This window comes from Ascidiella aspersa, chromosome 2 (genome assembly GCF_963924565.1).
Source record: "Ascidiella aspersa chromosome 2, kaAscAspe10.2, whole genome shotgun sequence".
NCBI lineage: Eukaryota > Metazoa > Chordata > Ascidiacea > Phlebobranchia > Ascidiidae > Ascidiella > Ascidiella aspersa.
The window spans coordinates 16,451,295-16,476,094 of NC_139448.1; the positions used below are offsets into that span (position 1 = coordinate 16,451,295).

Genomic DNA, 24,800 nt, shown 5'->3' on the forward strand with positions numbered 1-24,800 from the left:
CATCACTGAAACAAAGTATTATTTTAGCCTCACGGCTTTTTCCTGAGGAAATTAAGTACCTAATAGCTGTACAGCAGCCAGGCAATCGTTAAATTTCCCTTGCATCTGAACTGGTAAAATGTACATGCGCTGCAATATACTTTAAACCGGCACTGAGTTTACAACAACAAACGGCTTAAGTATAAGAGCGCTACCCTGCCAAGAAATAAAATAACAAGTAAGAATTATTGAGTCAACTAACTGCAAATGATAGCTGCCCATCTTTGGCCATTTAAGTCAACTGAAAGTGCGAACTGCGCCTAAAACACACATACCATACGATTGACTGTCGCTATTGTACAAGCCGGATTGTCAGCTAACGTCAAGAAGGTGCAGCACGGCATTCGACCTCTGCACACATCAAACAGATTAAACAACAGCTGGCTTTGGGACGTTCACCTGCATGTCTTAACAAACCATTTTGACGTACGTGCCGCAAATCCTCAAATCTAAAGCAAGTTATCAGCTGGCCTTTAGACGGCTTTCAGGATTAGCAATTACAGCGAGCGGCGTGTCTGGGTAGATTAAAACCGCTGTGCTGCCCTTGCGGGAAAGTATAGGCACTATAGACAGCAGAGCAATCCAACTACAGAAAAAGAAACAGTTCATTAAAGCGCCACCGAGAAATGCGCCTAAACTCCTGTTGGGCCAAACACTGAATGAAGGCTTCCTTCCGCTGGCGTAAGCACGCTGTCACAAGCCAGCGCAGACAGTGTGCCTTTGCACGCAGGAGTTTATAGTGGTGCAGCAAGCAAAACACCCTCGTTGCGTGGAATCTACCTTCCATTAATCAGGCTTTTACCCTGACCAGCAACACAACAGTGTTCAAAAACCCAGAATTTTCCAGTAACGGTCTATATCCAGGGACTCGGGGGCCCGTCTTATACGACACGGCCGATTCACAGTCTACTATACAGCAACCCAGGGCAGGACACGGGAGAAAAAAGAACTTGCGTTTTTTCGTACATGCCGATGCGTTTAAGCGGACGTCGTACTTATAACGTACAGAAATCCATCAACAACACAGCTAAATAAACATCATGCGAAGCACAACACTGTTGGATCAGGTATATGGCTCAAACAGACAATTTTTTTACTTATTAGCCTTAAGGAAGGCATTGGCTTTTTCCGCCACTGGAGTGACTAAAAAAAGTACTTATTTCGCCTCCACGTCTTAGGAAACCTTGTCTAAATTTTAGAACTTGGGTTTGCGGTTTTTCTTGAAATACCTGGCGCGCCAGATAAAGCAATGCAATGATGCTCACTACGCATTTCTAAGTAAACGTTAAGCGGATGATTAGCTAGAATATATTTAGCCGGGAAAGTACGACAGGCACAAAGTTTGTTTATTAACGTAAGAATGTAGGATCAATAAGAATAGAAATATAAGATTTTGCTTTGGTACATAAAATGTGAAAAGGGGGGAGAAAGCAGAACTTGGCCCAGATTAAAAACATCTTAAGACGGTTTCGGGTGCTTGAATCTCAATCACAAGCCCAATGTTGGTAACCGAGTAAGTGCAACGAAGGATGACGTGGAGTAAAAGTTTAAGTTTCAAAACCACTATGTACAACTTTAGCCAACCAATAATATTAAGACATGTTACCCATTTTCGGCGCGCTTGTTGTCCAATATTTAGATAGTATAACATATAAATTTAAGGCTGCGTTTTTTCAATTGTGATTTGAGAAAATGAACACCAAGGCAGCAAATAACAAAAAAGCCCGTAAAAAGTATAGACAGTTGGTGACAGACATTCTTGGGCGTTCTTGGCTTACACTTTGACGTGATGAATATAGTTAATCGCTTTTGCAAAAACGCCATAAATTAGGCACGTTAGTGGTTACACACTACACAGTATTACGTAAACCAGCCATGTGTATGGATAGCTCAGGAGACAGACGAAATATGCCGTTCGACTAATGACGTCACAGAGCACAGTGTCAGAGACTAACAATGTTAGGGATGATCGATATCTCTTGCACTGTCCCGACATCGTATAGAAAGACGGCGACTGGTGCGTTTCGAACGCCTTTGCGTGCTTACGTATCGATCGCTGCACGTCGTGTTTTACAGGAAAAAAATCCCCAACACTATTCTGGCACAGGATTTCGTAAAACAGGATGGATCCCTATTTGTTGTTGTATCGTTTTTTAGGAAACACGACTTTATAACCCTATGAAATATCAGTGGACACCCTGAAGCAGACTTGGACAACTAGATAATTCTAGTTTTCAAATAAAAGAATAAATTTAAATCTAATTTAATTGGTGAATTGCTCGTATCTTCGCATTCTAGTTTTAATCTAATTCGGATTTCACCAAAAATGGCTACTCGATCCAACGGCACTTTTAGTCTTTGAGTAGAAATAAGAAATTTGAATTAACACTTTTGGTCGAAAATACTTATAGGTGATTTTTACAGTCTGAAAATCATAAGCTATGCTAAAACTTATAAAAATTAGCAAACCAATGTTTACGATTCACAATCTTAGTAGTATATACTGCGATTTAAATTAAATTGATTGTAAATAATCAAATGTAATTCTAGTTTGAATTCTGTTGTTTAAGAATTAGGTAATTCTACTACTAATCTCAACTAAGAAAACTAAAAATCTCATTTTAAGTATAATCTAAATTAAAAAAAAAAACTGAAATGCACTAATTCTAAACTAACTTTATAAAAAGCTAAAATAAACCTAGTTGTCTAAGCCTGTCCTGAAGAGTGATTATCAACAGCACCTTCTTCGGTTATTTCAGTGTAGATAATGTAAATCCACCCAATACAAAGCGGTCTTATCATTGGAGTTCAACTTGGACACAATCCGGTATGAACAGCGTCTCAAAGAAGCATATTAGAAAAGACTTTCTATTAATTCCGAACTGGCCACCGCACCAATAGTATAGTCCTTCAAATTTAGTCTGTCAAAAAGCACTTACAATTTTTCAACTATTACTTCAATGACAAACTGGATAAAATTTTAGGCCAATTAAACGCTGAAAATAAATATTTATAACACAATAAATAATATTTTCTGATCAGCGTGTTGATCAATACATTAAATATTATTGCTAGCATCGATGTACTGCATGTTGTTCACAAATTGTCAAAATGTTTATGTGGCCTAAATAAAGTGGACTTTCCTGCAACCATTGAGTCACTTTGCATGACACAGATTCGTAGACCTCGGGAGATGTGAAATGTACTTAATCTTTTTTCTATATCTCAAAACTTGCTTTGTTTAGATGCAGCAAAGTTTCGTTACTTATTTTTAGCGTTACAGAGCTGCGCTTTATGTTTTAATAAGAAAAAATGTGTTAACACGGCCAACAAAGGAAGGCGTGGACCTAAATGACACGTTTGGTTAAATGCATTCCACCAAGCCGTAAGAAAATAAGAGAAACATCAACGTAATAAAGGGTTCAGAATAAGGCCAACATAGGACTTAAGCTAATAATTAATCAAAAAAATAGATACTGGTCCTAACGCAGACAAACGTCGATGCTAAAACGTACGTTGTTTCTATTCCCACAGGTTAAGACATTATTCCGACGAGGATCTTACTTCGACGAGTTAGGGTCGAATTCCGTCGTAAATAATAATGCATATTTGTTTTTTCGTGACGTTGGTCTCAATACTATTGTATTACACTTGATCCACCTTACATATTGTTGCATATATGTCTTTTTGTATGTTCGCGATATGTTTTCCTTTAATAAAAGCAACTTACTCCATCCATGATCTGGTTACCAGCTGGGTTCAGTGGAGTGTACGTAAATGTATACGACGAGTTGGATTCTTTAAACGAGGTTGAACGTAACGCTTCAGTTCAAACGAGTTTGCTTAACGCTTGGCAACCACACGCGACATTTTAGAAGATAAGAAAATTGGCGTTCAGCGAGATAGTACATGAAATTATACTAATTTAATACCGAATGTATTTTTTGATATTTTTAAAACTATTGTGCCGATATTTTTTAAGGGATTATAAATACGGCAAATACAAGAAAAAAACAGGAAGCCCCCGATTTATAATTTATAAGCGGCTATGTTTGTTATCTTTTATAAGTCGTTACTTATATCGTTACAGTTAAGGATTTCCGATCGAAGCCTATATTATAAAGGAAATGGTAATATAGATCCGGTTTGACACAGGAGCCTATCCGTATACAAAATCAAGTTACAATTGCTTTTCCGCAACTTTTACAAACCATCTTATTTTTTGTTTCAGTTTTGTTTATTTCGACAATATAGTTGAGTCTTACGACCTATTTTTGTATCGGGTCGTACTTGTAGTCCAAAATATAGAGTAGCGGCCCGGAATACATGAAGGGTTGTGAATATTTTCACGCCAAATGCGAGTGCAATTCGCTAGGGGCGAGTGTAGTTCGACTCCCGGTCGCTGAGAGCCTAAATTGCATAAATTCCTAACAATTCAGGTTTGCGCAACTTTTGAATTAAAGAAGCGGATAGTCTACACATTTGTTAGTTTGCTAAGAACAAGCCAGGCCGGAAGAGAACTGTGCAAAACCCACCGAAAGGCAGGTTAAGTTGTGGTGAACATATTTAGATAGGACGGCAAACATTTCGTCGAGTGTTATTTCGTCCGGGTGACTTTTGATTGGTGAACACTTGTCCGCAATGTGAAGCAGTGTTGTAATGACTTAAGTGCACTTAAGTCACTGTTTTAAAATGACTTTGCTTGACTTAAGTCTTTTGGAAAAATGACTCGCGTTGAAATAAAGTGTTTTCATTTAGGAAATATTTTTGTAAATTGGGTTATTTCTCCTAATTTTTTAAAGTAATTTTTTACTAAAGTTAGTTTTCTTATGGTCAGAGATTACCATTGTTAGGATAAGGTATATTGCTCAATAGCAGGTCTTTTTAAACCATGCTATACGTTAATTATACGTTTGTCTCTGCTATCATGTGGTACAGCGTGCGGTTTACAATAAATTTGTGTTTGACTCTCCCGCGTAAGGCCTTATTACGTTCTAAAGCAAGGGTCGTCAACCTAGTCGCGGACCAAAACCAAACTCAGAAAGGTCTCTGCGGGCCGCACAAAATGTTAGCTAAGAGATGTGTTATTAAAATGTTAAGAACAACTGTAAATCAGGCGGACCTCGGATCTTTTTTGCACTTGTGTTTAATTACATTTAAGGAGGCAGTAAAGTGTTGGCGCAAAGCTTGAATATTATAATTGGGTCCGTACTTACCCAGTAAAACTCTCCTGCTTGGACAGCCTTGATGGCTTGGATCCACTCGTCCATTTCTTTACGCGAGTCGGCGCACAAGATCAGTCTGCACGAAGAACCTATCACCTGCGAATCAAGCAAATTGGGTTACTTTATTTTGGAGTGATCTTTCGACTGTCTAACTCACAGATTAGGGCGAATTTTAAACCTAACGGGAAAATTGTCTCTTTCTAGGAAGCATTTTAACAACGGAGCAGCAGTTTGATGATTTCATATATTTTTTGTACACTGATGCAGCTGAACACGTTACGCTAATCGACTCTTGTTAGTCTTCCTTTTGTCGTTTACAAAAATAAATTATGTTACATGGAATAGCATAAAGTTGCTTACTCTTTTGTAGTAAACGCTATTTTAAATGATATGTTTTCCTAAACAATTCATTATATAATAGTCGATTATATTCAGAAAGAGTAAAACTTGTTAAGCTAAACATCTACAGAATCAACTTATTTAATATCTGACGAAGAAAACTATATCGTTAACAGCGAGACCACCATAAATCATTAAACAATAAAACATCAGAAATAAGACATATTTTACAAAGCACAATACTGAAAAACAAATCTAATTCGCAGTTTTTTTCTGGCTAAAACTAAAACTTGTTTAAAACATATATCTCGTATAACATTTTATATAGGTTTTAAACTTTGAGTAAAATCATCCTATTAGAAGTAGTCTCAATTTGTTCTCTTGGCAATTGTGCAAATGGTGCTTAATACCCGGCAAACTATGCATTTCGCTAAACCCTTTCCAAAACGAACAAGTTGTTTAAGATGTCTTAACAAACTTCTGCGCTCGATCTGAAAAAGTGACCAGAAAAAGTAATCTGCAGGGATATATGCTGACTTTTCAAGCGTTCGCCCTGAGGCAACGAATCTTGATAAAAGTTTAACTGTCGATCGTCAGTTCTCAACATTTATTTTCTCCAAATCGAAAAACAAAGTAAGAAACAGAAACGTTTTCATTTTTGTCTTGCTCAGTGTAACCCGCAAAACCCTGTCAATCAGTGATGGAACAATGCTGCAATAAAGTTGTAAGTCGAAATATTTTAAAACAATAGTTCATCAAAGATCATTTTACCAGCAGTCTTCATTTCGTGCCAAGCTATAAATCGTAAATTCCGTGTTAAAAAAACGACATACCAAGAATGATAAAATTCTTGCAGTATGTCGTTACAACATGTATTTTGTTGGTATAAAAAAATATTTTTCAAAATTATAGGGTTGTCAAAGCTAGCGTGCATTAAACTTAAAATTAGTACGTTTTGTCATATTTCAAAAGGTTTTCAGTAAAAAGGCGAAGTGAAAAAAAACACAGTTTTAACTTTTAGCAAATAAAAGTATCGAGGAATATCTCGAAGTTTAGCCGCATTACATCGAACAGTTTTCGCTACTTTAGAACTAAATCAAAGTGTACAAAAAAATGTACAAAAAATGCAGATAACTAGTTATTCCAACTTGTATAACTTGGTATATCAGGTAGGTTTAAATGCTCACTACACATTATGTTACGGTTGGTAAAAAGACAAAGCAGTCCTTTTATATCGGCAGACGTCAAAACATTTTCGGCTTACACAAAAAGGTCGTTCAAAAAGCAGTGCAGTTATGTTTTAGACTGTGCACAGGTTGTGCGCTTTATGGCAGGTTTAAATAAATCGTGCAACAGCGTGGAGAAAGCGACTTCCCCTTGGTGTATGTTTAGGAGCGAGAACAAATTTACGACCAATTACGCTGCATTACCGTGCCGAGTGTCGCATTCCAAGAGGACGCTCATTTATAGATTTAAAGGGGATGTTTCAGCAACATCTAAACGAGGAGCCTTGTTTAAATTCGAAGTTCTAACTATTGCACTTGCTCCTATTTGAACAAAACTTCCTTCTTCATTAGCAAAAATGGTCGATAAATCACTCACCGAGAAGCTGCAGTTGATGTTTTTCGTGCTTCGCTCGGCGACGCTGGAATCCGTCAAATCGACTTCATTGAAGATTTCAGACTGTTTAAACAAAAAAATGACACAACTTTAGGTAAACAACTTGCAGTGTCATATCATATGTGTGACTTGGTTACATTTGAAAACGATTATTTATGTTTTTTCTATCGCAAAAACGTTGTTGACGAAAAACGATACTTAAGAGCTCTAAGCGCGAATAGTAAAACATCTTAAGTCGTGTGACCTAGCTTAAACTTAACAGACAAGTATAAGTTGAAGTTGACCGCGACGCACAAAACAGCTAACGACTTACTAATTACCGCCATATAAGTCGTTTCTTGAACAAGGAAACAGACAACCGACCACCCGGGAACAACAAACAACACGACACACTGGAAAACGAGGGGAACGCTAGGTACTAAAGCTCCCTGTTGCTGAGATTTGAACAATTGAAATACAGTCTGCCATTAAGCTTGTGGGACCTGAAAGCAAAAATCACTTACGTTTTCGTGTTTGGCGTAAAAGATTCGGCGAGGACGAAGTTTGAAGTAGTGTGATCGCCATCTCTGACAAGATAAAATATTTTAATTATAGTTTGAATTTTCAATTTTGTAAGAGCGAATGGGTATATGCAAATGACACTGAATCGATTGAACAGAGCAATAAACATCAATGCACATAAGAAAAACGATATGTTATTGTAAGAAATTATTTTATTTTTTTTACATGAACTAAAACAGGCAATAGCTTAAACCGTTTTTTTAGACTAGACAATCGTATTTTCTAAACTTACCTATTTTCCCCTGGTTAGTTTATTTTTATTGGCAATGACAATTGTATATTACGTTCAAATGCAAACCGCTGATTTTTAGCGGCCTTTTAGTTATGTGCGATAAATATTAACGATATTAATAATACGGAAGCTATTTTAAGCAAACACGTAACAAACCTGGAAAGACGACGATGTTTGTTTTAGAAGAAATCCCTCCTTTACGCATGTCTGAAGAGCAAAAATACAAAAAGTTAAAAGTAAACCTACGGAAAAGAAAAATAGTTAGGCTGTTGTAGGAAAATCAGTAGTAACGTTGCTCGTAAATGGGTCAAAAGGAAAAAAGTCAAAAGATATAAATAGAGTGACGAAGCGTAAAAACCGAAGCATTCGATACCGAAACCAAGTTTGCTGTTCAAGGCGGAAATTTACCTGCAACCACCACTTAAAAACCTGAAGGTAATCCCAACAATAGTTGCTTTGATTTCAACCATTGTTCCGAAATCTTATAAGTTTTAAGTTGAGAAAAAAGGGGATTCTTTATTTTCGTATCGATTCTTCAATAACCGCTTAACGGTGGAAGCAGAAGACTCTAAGATAATTCAATTGTGTGCGTATCTTATCATATTGCACTTTTATTATTGGTTGTGATTATTTAATAAACGTACACATATTTATTTTGAATATTTTTTGTTATCATCAGAGTAAATGCTGCTGCAACCTTGTTAATCAGGACACAGTTATGCACTTTGTCAAACTAACAAATGAAAAAAATGTTTGCCATTTTGAGGCTGGCACTGTGCTAACACTAAACTATTCTTTAATTCTTTTAACGTCACCTTCCTGCGTTCAACGCTGTACTTCTTCGCCGATTTGCCGCCGTACGCCGCCATAGATATGAGTGAGTGGTAGCCTATTTTAAGTCTGCAGTAGTTTTTGCACTTAAATCCTAAATCCGAAACTTGGGTTGAAAATCTAAGCGAGTCGTTATTAGCGGCGCAAAAGCTGTCTCATTTCCAAGTGCGGTTTTTTAGCTGTTCTATGGGGGAAGTGCGTCACTGTTGGCCTACACACGGTCAAAAACGGCAACAATAAGCGCTCCTGCAACACCACGGTAGCCGCATTCAACTGTGCACGGCCAACTGACGAGTCAAATTAACTGAGCTTCGCTTACACGAAATTAATGATATTCCCCCTTGTTAAGGCTTCCGCCAAAGCGAAGGGAATCCCAAGACGGAAAAACTTTAGCGATTTTTCGATCGAACAGCACTGAGTGCAAAACAATGGCAAGTTATTGCAAGTGGCGGAACGCATGTCCGAAGTCTGCGAAACAAGCAACGGCAGTTAAGCCAAGTGACGACAGAGCCGGGAAAAATAGGTAAGGTGACGGAGCCAGATGGACAGAGAAAACATGCGTGGATTGCTATAATTGCAATCAATGACTGAAATTACAAAAACGTGAAAACAAAAAATCACAACGATAACCCAACCAGCACGCATTGTCCTGCAATAATCGTGATTCCAACGCAGAAACGAAAATCGCCAGGCAAACAATCGTGTATTTACTGATAAACTAAGATACTTATTGAAAATGTTCTGATGATAAACTTTGATGTAACACTTGTTAGGCATCGCCTGTGATATGACTTATGACAAAACTGCAAAACGCAAATCGACACTTGTTGCATCGCAACAAGTTACTTTTATCAAGCATTAAGAGACTTGTTTTTAGGCTGCTACTCTAATTCTGTGTCTCAACTGCTGTTCAATTAATTTTATTTAATGCACTGTATTTTGCAATTATCATACGTGCCTGTCCTGTTAAAAACAGGCACTCGCCCGAGAGCCCTTATTAACTTGACAATTTGACAGGCGTCATGGACACCTTTGCTATCAACTGCCCTATGCAAAATTCATGCGCAATAATATATACGGATCGCGCTACACTTAAGATGGCACATTTGCGCGTTAGGGTAAAAACTGAATTTTGCCTTAGAATTAGAGCGACCATGTGTACAAAGTTTGTGTACGATACGCTGCAGCGAGAATAAGGCGCACATAAAGGCCAAGAGTTTTCACTTGAGGGATGTTTTTTATGCGTGTGAATAGTGGCGGAAAGCCCCGCATTCCCCTTAGTCTAAACTTAGACGTGGCCCCCGATCGTTACGGTAGAGATGAGCCGACAAGATAAAAAGTTCCCCAGACATGCAGCACCCTTGTCCACTGAAAACAGCATGCTATTCATATTTAAAATAATCTCTTTTATGCATGGCTTCAGGAATCATTGGCGATTTTTTGGGAAATTTTTAGTACTTCAACGAATTTCGATTGTCAAGCAAACATATTCTAAAGTAAACGACGGTTTCAGCCAGTGAAACGTGTTATGCACTACGAAGAATAACACAAAACAGACAATCATCTTGCTAAGGTCCCGTAACGGGGTACTCGGAAATTGTGTTATCATATTGATCGAAAATGCAATTCACAGGACACTAAGGGGATTTGGACATTGGCATCTTACAATGCTGGGCGGAATATTATCTATTACATTATAAAGGCTTCTTTTTTAAATTTGGATCGTTCCTGTCCGACCTAACCGAATTAAGCAATTTGCGTGGAAAATGACTTTGAAACAACTTGCACTGCTTTTAATTTTCTTAGTTATTTTCCCTGTATCGTTAGGTATAATATTATATTCACCTGTCTGTTTGCCTGCTAGAGGTTTGTAAGTTAAATGCATTTCTACAATACAAAACTGCAAAAATTGTCAGGCGCTATTCAGGGTTTTAGGGTAAACATATATTACACAATAGGCTTAGTCGCAGAGAAAATTAAAAACTATCACATTATAATATAGCTCCTAAAGTGGCTGGTATATTATAAAGGGACAAGACAATAGCGCCCTTTAGCGGAACTTCACTATAAACCTCTTCAGGCCGTATCCATATGCTGTCATATACTACCGTGGTCGGCAAACGCCGATCCTCGGGCCGGTACCGGTCCGCGAGGAGTTGGTTACCGGTCCGTAGCAGGGTTGTAAGTTAAAAATTTTGTTAAAAAACGAACTTAAATATCCTTATTTTGAGAAGCTGGTAAGAATATAGGAATTGGTAATTATGATATACCGGTGTAATTTAAGAAAAAAACGTAAAAGCCTAAAAGATTTATTGAAATGAGCCGCGGGCTGGGTTAAACTAAATTGTTTGGCTGACCGGATGCCGCTCGAGGGTTTCAATAAGTTCAATAATTCTTAGATTGGAGCATCTCTTTGCGGCAAAACAAGCATAAAGTTCGCATTTAAAGTTGTAATAAATTTCATTTCCTGAACATTTGCTGTTTTTTAAGGCCGGTCCGCGACAAAATTTTAGTTTTAAACCGGTCCGCAGTGCAAAAAAGGTTGCCGACCCCTGATATACTACACCTCTACCGCCCTCTATAGGACAAAATTTTATTATTTTTTCCGCAAGGGTACAATGTATTACAAGCAATATTACCTAAACTGAACATTTTAGTACTAGTGAATAAAGGTTTTTAAACATTGCATCGGACTTTCGCCCAACAACATGTTGTTTCGTCGTGTAGAAAAAATAAACCTTAGTTGAGTTTTCAATTAGCACCTATTGACCCTTAGTATTTGGGTCGCGAGAATTTGGGACCAGCATTTTAAGTCGCACCCAAAAATATTTGCGGACCTCTGCACCAGACCTCTGCTTCTTAAAAATCCTCTCTTTGTTCTTTTTGGGTCGCTTTTAACGTTTTGTAGACCTTTTATCATTGTTTGATGAAATTATAATACTGCGCTGTACAAAACGGCATGATATTTACTTTAAAACAGCATGTGTTTGTGTAGGATGTTTCACCATTTTCAAAATCTGCAGGTGCTCAAACGTGCAAGGGCCTTGATTAGTGTTTTTAACAACTATGCTGAGCGACAAAAAATCGGAGTAACTCACAATCGATAACCTAAATCAGCGTGGTCCAACTGCAGGCTCGCGAGTTCAGCTTCTTTGGCCCGCGAACTGAGTCAGCTTTGGTTCAATCTGGCAATATCACTTCAATTTTTTTTTTTTAATTTTTTGGTGTTGAAATTATTTCATAACTACCGTAACTGAACAAAGGTATACATTTCATAAAGTTAGTATATATGCCATAGAGTATGTATAATTTGCCAGCAATAAGTCTAAGAATCGCAATTTAAAAACATTGGCCCGCAGAATAAAAAAAAAATTTTTGGCCCGCGATGAAAAGAAGTTGGACCACCCTGACCTAAATTATAACTCCGCTTTTTTTCTATTTTCGTAGGGTGAGCTAGGAAGAGGGCATTATTCACCTAAGTTCATATTCTCATGGCGTTTCTGCTGACAGTGACAGTAATCTCGACTGCGTGCATAACTGTTTAAACTTGGGTCGTCCTCTCCCGCCATAGCTCCATTGTTTCAAATGTTATTAATATACGTTAACACGGTGACATCGTTTGCATTTATTTATAGATATGGCCATGGATTCATAACATCGGAATTTAATTCATAAATAATAAATGAATTTAATGCATAACTAATTTTGCACCGGACATGCAGATACCACAAACGACACCGATAAGCAAGGTAAAATTGTTTTTTAAGTGAGGTTTTGGCAGTGATGATTGGCAAAATAGTTTTGAAATACATATATAAAAAATTAATTTATATTCCCATTAAATATCCTAACAACAATCAGTGTAAACCCGGGGCGTGTTATAACGATTGCTTAATGGTCAATAGGACAGACTTTAGGCAAATACTAAGTTACACAACATAGTAAAAGGCCATTGATCAATGTTTCTCAAAACTACGCCTGGTGTAGGGCCAACATACAAGGGTATTGTTTATATTTTGGCATAAGTACAGGTAATGCAACACGAAGTTACTCACAGACCCTATATTGAAATGCGGATTTCGGCTCTCATCTATTTGAAACGTTTTATGCTAAAAGCTATATTAGTCTAATAATATTAGCCCACGACTATAATTAATTAGATCACGGAGGGCAATTACAACTCTTATTTTTGGATTACCTTATCAACAATTTTTGATACTTTTTCTTTTGTCGAATATATATTTCGCTTCATAGGATGTCGGGTATTTGACAATATGTAAAAAAGGCCCCAAAACAAAGCGGAACAAAAAAAAAGGTTGCGTCGAAAAGTAGACATGCAAGCAAGTCGAACAACATCCGTACTACGGGCGCAAGGCATTTGTCACAAAATTTCCCACATTTGTAGAGTATCCCAGCACGCGGTGTGACCGATCTGAAACGCATCTGCAGATCAACCGAGTGACATATGAGGCTACTTCGGACCGCGCAGTGAGACGCGACGCTCGAAAATGGCAGTGGGCAAATCGTTCTTCCGGTCCCGGTTCGACAACGTGAGTCACACGATTCACACAAACCATTGACCGCCCTTGCACACTCGATGTGCACGTCACGATTATTCGACACGACGCAGCGAGATAGAAGCAGAATGTAAATGGGAATTGCGTGATTCGTGTTTTGGGGCGCGCAGTAGGGATTGTTTTTATTACGCAAGAATAACCGCAACTGCTTCTTTGCTTCGTTTTAAACGACTGCGATCACAAAAGCGGCAGGGCTAGGCCCGACTTGGACACGTCTTAAGGGCGATTGTCTATTCCCAACGGATGTCATACTAGCCATTAAAATAAAAAAATTGCGGCAGCAAATCGTGTCTCCCGAACGGTATTTTGGGCAAAGAAAGGAAAAAGTGGCGCGGTCTACCGATGGCGTCAGATTAAACGCGAGCTCTATTAACTTTAAGCGATGTGAAACTATTAATACATTACTGTCCCTCCTATAATAGATTCGCGAAAAAAGCGTTGAAAACGCGGGAAATGAGATTTCCGCGGCCTTCCACCTACCACAACAAACGTTTCCTCGTTAAAGCGCGGCCCCTGGGATACGCGGATCGCTTACAGGCATAATTTAATAGTGTTTTTAAATGGAATCGGGCCTAGACCATAAAGCCATAACCCGCCTCAACAGGCGCCAGTTGACTACACTGCGTCGCCCTAAATAGAACGCCGTCCGAGTCTCACGAGCTGCAGGTTCGCCATACATTATGAAACGACTCTCGGGTTTGAGAAATGCACCGCCCTTTCAGGGACGCGCATTTCCGAGTGGAGTGGCCTTGCCAACAACTGTACCTACCGTCCGCCCCTCTCTGTAAAATCAAACTCTCTCTTTCTGTTCTTGCTTTTTTCTTTCTTGTGTTTAGAGCAATTTTGCGACTTCGCACGTACTTTAGAGTGGGAATGTCACGAAGCGAAAGGCAACGAGCATTTGAGAAAACAAACACACGACGTTGCATAAATAAACCGATCACCCAGCAGTGTTGCCTCCCGTCTTTACTTTTGAGGGGATTCACAGCGAGTTTGGCGATTTGCGTGGTGCTAAAAGTTTAGGAAAACACGCCGAGATGCGTCAGGGAAGTTAAAGAGGCAAACTGTTGGGGGATTGAATTTGCATTGACGTTAAAGACCAAAAAATTATTTTAAACATGATGGCAACAGCATTGTACACAATACACCCAACCCAATCGCTGTACATTTTCTTCATTAATTTTAATTTCATGATATCTGTTCTCTAATTTATAACAGTCCTTGAATAAGGTAAGGCAAAATTTATAAAAAAAAAACATGATTCCAGCGAAATAAAACAGTGTTGAGTGTTTGATAAAACTTAAACCCACTTTTTTTTTCAGCTGCTTCTTGGTAGAAACTTTTCTCAGCAACTGCTTATTAGCGTCAACGCTATTTTCACCATCACTGTCCGATGAAAGAGATGGCTCAACTGCGAAATTTGTGCTTTTGTTGGAAACCTTAGTCATTCCGCTAAAAACACAAAACAAATTTTAAAACTTAAGTACAAAATTTATAATTAGAGCAGTATCATCATGTATATTTTACCGTAAAATTTATAAAAAAAATAAACAAAGGTTAAATACAAAACCGTTGTAAAGACTAAATAAACCAACTATTGTGTACAAAGTAATTTTTAAAAATGCAGTAATTTACCTTACTAGAAAATACTTTTGAAATGTTCAACCTTATTTCTTTGGGATTTACAACAAATTGTGAATAAAGAAAGAGTAAATATACCTAATCTGTAAGAATTTTTGTATATCAAAACATTACATTAGATTTTAGTTGTTAACACAATTCTTTTTATAAAGATCCACAAAAGATAAAAAACAAATTAGGGAATTTTAAGTGAACTGGAGTAGTTTCAAATGTAACTAATCAGATCAACTTAAAAAGCACCATTTAAATAAACTCAACATTGCATTAGAATGCAAATCTACCCAGTAAAATAAAAAAAAGTTTAAAGTCTACACTAAATCATAATATATCTTGGCTTAAGAATACAGCAAACCAAACCAAACTCCTCTAAAGTTTTTCAATATTGTATTTACCACAGTTTAATGGAACAAAATAAGAAAATTTAGTAACTTATTTTAAATAAAATACAAAAATAAAGAAATGTAATTATAGGTATACATTTCTAAATGTGATGATATAAACCTTTGGCGCTGGTCTAGAATCCTCACCACATTTTCGTCCAGGGCTTTATATTGCTAACATTACTTGGGTTAGTGTGCAAGCTAGCATTTCGGCTTAGCTAGATAAAGTATTATTATTAAATTTATTCTCCCATATTTAATCCTTCCTTGCAATTTCAATTTTGACAACTTGTTTTGTTACTGTATAAAACAGTGGTAGGAATTTAGACCAGCGCCATACCTCTTTACGAAATTAGCAGTCAAACATATTGTGATAACTTATTCCGCGCCCTAAACAAGCCAAGTTTACTACTAACGTATAATACCTTGTAAAGATATTGAGTTAAAAAAATCAAAAGATAAAAACTATTAAGATCTGTTTTTGATGAAGCACCAGCACCTGAAATAACTGCTTTCAATAAGCATAAAACAGTAGTACGTGTCAAACTTAGAATGTATTAACGTTCTGCAACTACGTAAAGCACCTGACGCTTAATACGACAATGTAAGTTTGAATATTTTTATCAAGGGCAAAGAATTGGTTTAATGTTTTTTTCGAAGCGATGAAAAAAGCAGCTCCTTCATTATGACGTTCGATGTGCATGAGTAAACAACGCTTGGTTTACTTCTTTTCTCCTGTAATTTTTGTCGTCGTTGGAAGCATTCATTATAAATCTCTTTGATATAAGCAAGCAAATCACTTGTTTCAGGCTGATACATACTTTATCTTGATTTATGCTGGTGTAAATACATCATTCTATCAACAAAATGTAAATATAACATATTTACGTCATTCAAAATCAGGGAGTCGAACTGTTTGACTTTTCCGGTTGTGTTCGGATTCAAAGATTTTTTTGGAATCCGATTGAGTTCCGGTTTCGGTTCGGAGCAATTTAGAAGTTTGGTTCTGCCCCGGTTGACAAGATTTATTTTCAAAACCGGTTTATAAAGTTCCGGTTCGGGTAAAATATGAAATGCGTTACACCTTAAAATATGAGTCAATAAATGTAGAGAATAATTTTTGAATTGTAACTCTTATTTAATCTAAGTTTCGTGACGTAATAAATTATAAGCAATTCATTGTCAAATTATCCCAAACAAACATACAATATATGAAAGAAAATTACGTTATATTTAATAAATATTTATTTTTTTCAAAAAAATTTGAACATGGTATAACTTGACTCTGTAAAATACAAGTTGTGAGGTCATGTGGGCGTGAAAGGTTCAGGTTTTTCCTAAATATTCGGTTCAGTTCCGGTTCGGCTCCTTAAAATCTTACAAAAAACGGTTCAGGTTCAAAAAACAAGCCAAAAACAGGTTCATAAAGTTCCGGTTCGGGTCCGGTTCACCTCCCTGCTCAAAATGGGAACAGTAATAAAATTGTTTATTCGAATTATGGATTGGTATGATTTTATTGGACCACCAAAAAAAAACTAACCGACGAAATCAAAACGAAAGATTTTTAAAAACATAAAACTCCTTGAAACTCTTACGTAATTGAATGCTCGTCATGTTTTTTGTTTGTTGATGATTTTACTGTTAAATAATATAGCTGTTAGTTAGCCAGTGAAGAAAAACTGAAAACAGTTGCCACACAAAAGATGTTGGCTCCTGAAGAACTACCAATCAAAAAAAGGATATTTGTTCAACGAGATTATTCAAATGGTCTTACGGTGCGCTTTCAAACAAAGTTTCCTGCTGAACTTGACAACAGGGTAATTTGATTAACCAAACTCTTTTTTATAACTTCGCAATTTTCGTCGCTGGTCTTCAATCCTACCACATTTATTTTAACAGTAACGAAACGAGTTGTCAAAGTTGAAGTTGCAAGAAAGGCATAGATATGTAAGAGTAAATTCATTTTGGGCTGAGTGGGTTAAGCAATATTATGCGTTATAATAATTATTTTAACGCTGTGGTAGGATTGTATAGACCAGCGCCCAATTTTTTGTGAGGCAATTATATTATGTGCATCTTTAGCGTCATATGAAAGGTATGGCTTACTTTACTTTTTTACCTAAAAATCTACATAATAACATTGACACACTTATACTGTTTTTTTTCCTATGATTCGTGAAATAATTTTCAATCTTGAAACTTTTTACATTTCTTTTTGATATTTAAAATTTGTAATTTTACAATAGAAGAGGATTATGCATCATTCATTAAAAGTTTGATATTAGATTATAGGGAAAATGGCCTCTTTTTTAAGATTGCATTTTACCTATTGCTGTGTATAACATTCAGCAAACTAGAACAGTCAAACAACCTATTCCACAAATTCAAGAATTGATACGCGTAGGTCAAATCATACATATTTATTCCTAATTGTTTTTTAAATGTAACTTTATTTTTCAAAGAGTGGTATAACATAATATTGGTGAATCACTTCTCCCTTGTTTTGTTTGTATACTTTATTATACTGTCAAGTTAAAGCAACTATAGGTATGATCTAAGGCTCTTTAATTCATAATATATACATCATGTATATCCTAGTGTGGCCAAGCAACACATAATGTAAAAAAAATATTATCAATGTATATGTTGGGTCCGTTATCTCTAGGTAAATTTCTTTAACTTGGTGTTAATTCCTTTGTAAATTTTAGATTGATCGAGATGATTTTGAATCCACAATCATAACAATAAATCAAATGTATGCGGAAGCAGAAAATATCAATGCTGCTGCATATTGCGAAGGTTGTATGGCCTGTTTGTCAGGATACTTGGTGTACTTGTGCATGGAAACACATTACCAAAAGGTAATTTGAAAAAAATACAGTTTTTCTTAAAACTTAAAACAAACAAATTTCCTACTCTTCGTTCTTGCAAATTTGTCCTTTGCATTCATTTTCATGACTTTAACATGGTGTTTGGTATGAGCATTATTTAAAGTTAACATACAAAAATAGAAGTTGTTTAAAGGTGTAAACTATATTTTATTTTTGTTTTGTTTTTAATTAATTTAAATTATTACCATGTCCCAGGTATATAAAAAAACTATATTGGTTAACAAAAACATAAAAAAAGGCCAAGCAAACGTATATAAAATGGTGAAAATGGGGAATATCTAAATATCTAGTTAAGCTACATTGTGAAAGGCAATAAGAAACATTTCCCTTTATTTTTTTATATTTAAGATAAAATTGATGTGGGTGGTAGTCCAATGTTGTCATGCTTTTGCATAAACATTCTTCATCAGTTAACCCCTGGATTAAAAAAGTATAAGGATAAATATTTTACTTTTAAAGCCAGCCTAGATCTATATAAAAAATGCTTCAAACACACTTTAAAGAAGGTATGTTGTTGTCATAGCATCATAGCATGGTATAACCTCAATCAATACCAAACCATTATAGCTGGTGACTTGGTAATTTCGTATTGGTTATGCATTGTTTATTGTGTAGTGTTGCAATGTACTCTATTGGCAAAATATTAGGTTTTGGCACTGGTCTCCAACCTTTTTAATAGGCGACCACAATTTACATAAAATAAGATCAGAATTTACACAGGGACCTCAAATTTTATTTTAGATAACGCTGGAACTACGTAATACAAGCGAATATACATAAATTATACACAATTTCAGAGAACTGTGGCTACACATCTGCACCACAATAGTTGTATTTAGGTAGTTTCATTTAACATATGAACTTGAATGTAGCACACAAACGAACACAAAAAGACGATTGCACCTCACAGTATCCACTAACTTTGCAAATGCGGATCCACTTTGCATAAGCGTAACTGCATGTTAGCTCCACTTCCAAGCGATTACAATTTTTCAATTTTAATATGCTTATTGCGATGAATTTCTCTTCACAAGGCCATGAAACAGAAAATAGTAGCTAACTAACAAGGTTGGACAGCGTCGCGTACATTGATTGCATGATTGAAAGGCACTTTTTTATGCAAAAGAAACAAAAGCTTGTCTCTGCTCTAGGTACAAAGTCATGTTTAGTACTGTAATGTCACTGTAAAGAAAACAAAATACATAAATCAAACTAAAACAGCAAAAATATGAGAAGTGGTGACTACCCCACAAGAATTTTAGGCGACCGCACTCCGGGTCATGACTCACAGGTTGACCTCTGCTGTAGGGTATATTAGAACTAATCCCTCTCCCGGACTAATTTGAGGTTAAACCATCTAATTAATATACCACGATTCAATATTTTGGATTTGTTATTCTAGATTTGAAACCTAAATTTCTACAATCCCCTGGGATACTACTTTAAACATCCCTAGTCATGGTGCCTACATTAGGAATTAGGATTGACAATAAATTGTAAAAAGTTATGCTTATTTATTTTGCTATTATACAGTGTATCGCTTTTTTCTGTATTGTTATTTCATCAGTGCCCTACAAAAGGTATTTTAAGACTGTTCTGAGCTTGTAAAATGAATGTGGTAAACTGGTAAAACAAACCAACTTTTAAAAGTGCAACAAACTTTATTGTAGGTTCTCCACAGAATTTCAAACTACATAGATGAGCAAAATGAAAAGATATTTTCCCCCAACAATGTGGTAATAAAAGACCCATTTTCAAATGGTCTAAGATCAGTAAGTATTCAATCTAAACTTAACAAACTTCATACTTTGGGCATTGTATAACTCTGTTTTTCTTTGTATTTTCAGATAGAATTTGTGATCTTAGATACTCGAGACAGATGATTAATTCTTTCATCAGCTTTTTTTTTCTTGTTATTACTTACATGGAAGTAAAGTTCCTTGAACTAACTTGGCTTTTAATTTGTTGGTATTTTATTTCTAAATGTTGTTTTTCTTATTATTACAAATATTGATTTGTAAAAAAATAGGTTTGGGGTAAAATAGGTTTTGGGTAATTTAAACAGTTTTTGTGTTTAGGGATTGAGTGCTGTTGTAATAAGACATTAAATAAATAAGTCCACTTAGTTAAATTAGGTTTACTGAATTAAAACAAATATTTTAATGAACATTTTGGGTAGAACTATGATTTCCTTTTTATTGCTTAAAGTACGGATGTTGTTATTACTACTATGTCAGCTTTCTTCTGCACCACCATTTTACTTTATGTGGTGTTGCTAAGTTTTATTGGAAATGTAAATAAATCCTTGTGTATAATATAGAAGTTTATATTATGTAGTTGTACATTGCTGGATGTCTTTGTTGTGAACTATAGTAATTAATTTAGGTGAACTGGCATGTTGCTGTATGTACTTTGTTGCTCAAAAATATAAACTTAATGAACTTTTTAAGAACAAATATGATTAGAGTTAAGTTTCGGAATAATTCAATATTGAAAATTTTTTTTTGAAAACCATGATCAAGTTATTCGTTCACAACCCATAATAATAATTTTTTCCGTTTGTAACTTCTTCAATGATTTTTTTCGCAATATGCGCGAACCTTGATTAAGTTTGTAGATGTGCTAACAGCTAACCAGTTTGTGCTAAATATCAAGGCGCCATGCGTCTCGCCACACTCTCGAATAGAAAGTTTCAAACGTTACAGAGTTGGTATTTAGCGCTGCTCGCGAATGTTTTCCTTCGTTTTAATATGCAAATAAACGGTCATTTTCAAAAATACAATTTAAAGTAACGCTCATTTTCAAACACTTTTTGCCACTTAACACTAGACATAAGATGGAATTTAACGCACTTTTTAAAATACTAGATATAAGACCATTTAGACGACATTTAACGCATGTTTGAAGGTATTTTTACCCACAACTTTAAACGTAGCCTATCACCGACACTTAAAAGCCTCCCAAATCCCAAAACTTTTTGATGTGACTTTGTAACGTCACGTATTGAAGTAACTTCTCGACGTTATTTCCGGAAACCTGTAAGGTCCCCCTAAACCAGTAATTCGCAATTTTTTTAGTGTGATAGACCCCTTTGGTGGTTTTGCGCTGTAGACTTGGGCTAAACCGAATTGTTGGGGGCAGATGCAGGTGACTGCTATGATTTGAGTCCGACTCCGTTTGTCAAGGTTGATTTAATCTACTTACAGGAATAGCTTAAGGTCCATAGTACTAACAATCCAGCATAATACTTTCTGTCCGTTACATTATTTCAGTTATTTTTCAGTAGTTGTCCGTTACAATATTTTCATAACAAATTTATTGACGTGACCAAACCGCAGACCTCTTACCATTAAACTTTCTGTCCGTTACATTATTTCAGTGTTTCGTTAGCCTCGTTTGGCTTAATGCCCACAGCTTTTGTACACATCGTTTGACCATACCAGCATTTAGCAGGGGCATGTTAACGGTTAACATCTTCGTGTTACTTGTTTACAGACACGGTCAGAAGTTTAATGGTAAGAGGTCTGCGATTTGGTCACGTCAATACATTTGTTATAAAACATTAAGTTCGAATAATACCAACAAATAACAATACGTACTTTACAAGACACCCTAACGAAACCAGTCGGTTGTGAAAGTAGGCCGGTACGACGTTCCGGTAAAAGTAGCTTTAAAGGTGCGCCTTACCCTTTTTACCAGGTCATGTCGCATTTTCACCAGGCCATATCCCGTTATCTCCATGACTGTGTGTAAACTAATATGTCCAGTAGTGACGTAAATCTTTTGGTGTAATCTCTAAAAGTTTCGTTTCGGCAGAAAATGTTTTGTCGTTCCGGTAAGAAAATTATTCTACTTTCAACCCTTGAACCAGTCAACTGCATGAAGGGATCAAGCGTTTTTTTTTAGAACAAAGTGATTCTTTAAGAATAACGTTATAATAACATGACATTTAGCGAGAACCCTTAACGAGCTATTGTTGTCCGCCAAACAAACGCCATTTAATTGAATTTAAGCCTAAACTTGAAGAAAGCGTAAAAAAATGTTCATATTTACAAAATACAAAAATTAACATCACAAAAATACATTTATATAGATTAGGTATGTGAAACTTTTTTTGGAATAGCCAACTATAGTGTACGCATGACATCACAAAGCGAAACAAGAATATAAATTCGGTACTCCAGTATCTAAGTGTAAACATTTACAGGAGCCTAATGGCATAAAATAGATGTTACATTTGGTTGACAATTCAATTTTTTAAATGCGACATTGGCCTTATAGCGTGTTTTAGTTCGCATCCCAGAAAACCTTTAATACCGCAGGCACTGTGCCTGCAGTCCTGCACTCATTTTTATAGGCTTACATATTCCTGAAAGTTGTATATTTTTGTTTCGCGCGATTATTTCTAAAGTAAATCATATTAAACTATGAACACTAGACGATAGGCCTCAGTTTTTCAGACCAGTGTTTGTCAAACTTTTTAAAAATTTTGGCGTCAGCCCACTTACATTTGTTTATATAAATTTACGGCCCCTTGCATGGCCCCTACGGAGGGGAAAGGGAGGGTGAACTTGCCCCCCCCCTCGAATTTCAAAATGCGATTATTAGTAGTGTAATATGTATTACTTATGAAGGTTAAAAATATTATACATTATTCATTGCCCCCAGTGGCGTATCTAGGGGGCGGGAGTTCTTACCCCCCTTTTTGTAAGTGATATTATCGCTTTTTGTTCGTTTTTGTCATGGTTTAACAAACTGTTCAAAGCGGCGTACTTTTTAAAGTAATTGGGTCGATCGCGCGTCTTAATCTAACACGAAACCAACATCCAGCGCAAAACGCCGTTTTTCGTCTTTTGTTTGTTTAAACCCAGGACAGTTTTTATCTTTCGTTATTTGTTTAGGTTGACTGATTAGCAAGCGTGTATTCGACAATAGACAACGCTAAGTCAAACCTTCTTTTTTTCTTGCTAAAAATCGTCGGGTTAGGCGCAATATGTTCCTCGCTGTTTGGCTCTGCGCTAATATCCGATGTTGGTGTAACATCGACATTTGTTTAACTGAAGCAGATTCTTAAAAGGAGGTATAATGGTGACTGTCGTGCGCGTTTTAAAGTCTCCATGTTGAAGTAATGATAGTTAGCGCAAAATTATGCTCTCTAAGCATACTCTAAGACAGGGGTGGGCAATTATTTTTTACCGCGGGCCGCATGAGAAACTCAAAATGATGTGGCTGGCCGGATCAAAAATAGAATCTCAAATACACGGAATATGACGTCATACTCTGACGGCATAGAAGAAATAAGCTAACAAACTTGTCATTACGTTTGGAGTTGTGCAAAAATGTGCAATTTTAGTCAAATTTAAAGGAGGCCACATGACGTCGCGCGATGCGCGAAAAAATTGCGACTATATTCGTTTTAAAATGCAAACTTTAATTTAGATTTAGTGGGCGCATGGAGAACAGGTAAAACGCATTGAGCATAGATAAAAAATATCTATTGCTTTATATATGGACGTTTATTAAGTTGGTTGACCCAAAAATTAAGATTAAAATACGTAAAAATTTCGCACAAAAAATATTTTTTTGGTTTTTTAAGGCTTTAAGTTACCAATGTGTCACCTGCGGTAGAACGGCCATACTGCAAAGACGATATAAATCGGAAGAAACAAACAAAATGTCTGTAACTAAATTAGGTTGACAAAATGTGAATCAGTATATTTCAGAGTTAAGAAAACGGTCGATATTTCGTTCATATTTTAAAGACGGAATCCTGTTAACCGAAGCGCAGAAAATATATAAATATTAGGCTAAGTTTGTTAAACTTTCGTTGGGAAGAGTGTCACAGTGCAGAGGACGCTATTTGTCTGTAAAGATGCAAAAAATCGCGTGGCACATACGAGAAAGACGGAAGAGATTCGCGCGAAGCCCGAAAACTATTTCCGTTAAGGATTTGAAACAGGCTAAAATATAATTTGGCGGGGTCAAGGACTAGATTCGTCCCTGGAAAAAGTGTTTACGGTACAACCAAACATGTAGAAACTCACACTTGTTTTCGCTTAGCCTATGTATTTCAAGGAACAACAATAGGGTGTATCTTTATAGAATCCAAAACCATCGGCAGCAGGTTTTAGCCAGTCGATCACTGCTCCGCTGACGCGTATATTAACAAGTAAAACTCATAGTTAAAAACATGAGTAAAAACAGGATCAGACGTTTTGTTTAAAGGAAAATATATTTCGCCAAGTGGCATCATCAGTTCCTGTAAGAGTTTAAATAAATAAATAAATTTTAGCTGTGCTCTGATTTTATTTATTTATTTGTACTCATGTTTTCAACTATGAGTTTTACTTGTTATTTCCAGGAAAATACGCCGCGGGCCGGATTAAACTGCTCGGCGGGCCGGCCCGCGGGCCGTATGTTGCCCAGGTCTGCTCTAAGACAATGTGCTAAGTGTGCAATGGACA

The 24,800-nt window shown here is 36.3% G+C and overlaps 2 protein-coding genes across 2 annotated transcripts in view; one reads left to right on the plus strand and one right to left on the minus strand.

Moving 5' to 3' along the window:
• LOC146164012 (diacylglycerol kinase eta-like) overlaps window positions 1–14,872 on the minus strand; it is a 35,794-nt gene extending 20,922 nt beyond the window's left edge. Inside the window, exons 1-5 of the mRNA XM_083382685.1 lie at window positions 14,735–14,872; window positions 8,173–8,223; window positions 7,727–7,789; window positions 7,206–7,286; window positions 5,256–5,360 (exon numbers count right to left, since the gene is read on the minus strand). Of these exons, the coding sequence (XP_083238811.1) occupies window positions 5,256–5,360; window positions 7,206–7,286; window positions 7,727–7,789; window positions 8,173–8,223; window positions 14,735–14,872 (438 nt within the window). The remainder of the gene's footprint in view (window positions 1–5,255; window positions 5,361–7,205; window positions 7,287–7,726; window positions 7,790–8,172; window positions 8,224–14,734) is intronic.
• A 2,033-nt stretch (window positions 14,873–16,905) lies between these two features.
• Window positions 16,906–20,673, plus strand: LOC146164013 (golgin subfamily A member 7-like). Its single transcript, XM_083382346.1, has 4 exons — window positions 16,906–17,262; window positions 18,154–18,306; window positions 20,007–20,108; window positions 20,184–20,673. Exons 1-4 carry the CDS (start codon window positions 17,149–17,151, stop codon window positions 20,217–20,219), a joined length of 405 nt encoding a protein of 134 aa, XP_083238472.1. The 5' UTR covers window positions 16,906–17,148; the 3' UTR covers window positions 20,220–20,673.
• Window positions 20,674–24,800: the final 4,127 nt, after the last annotated feature.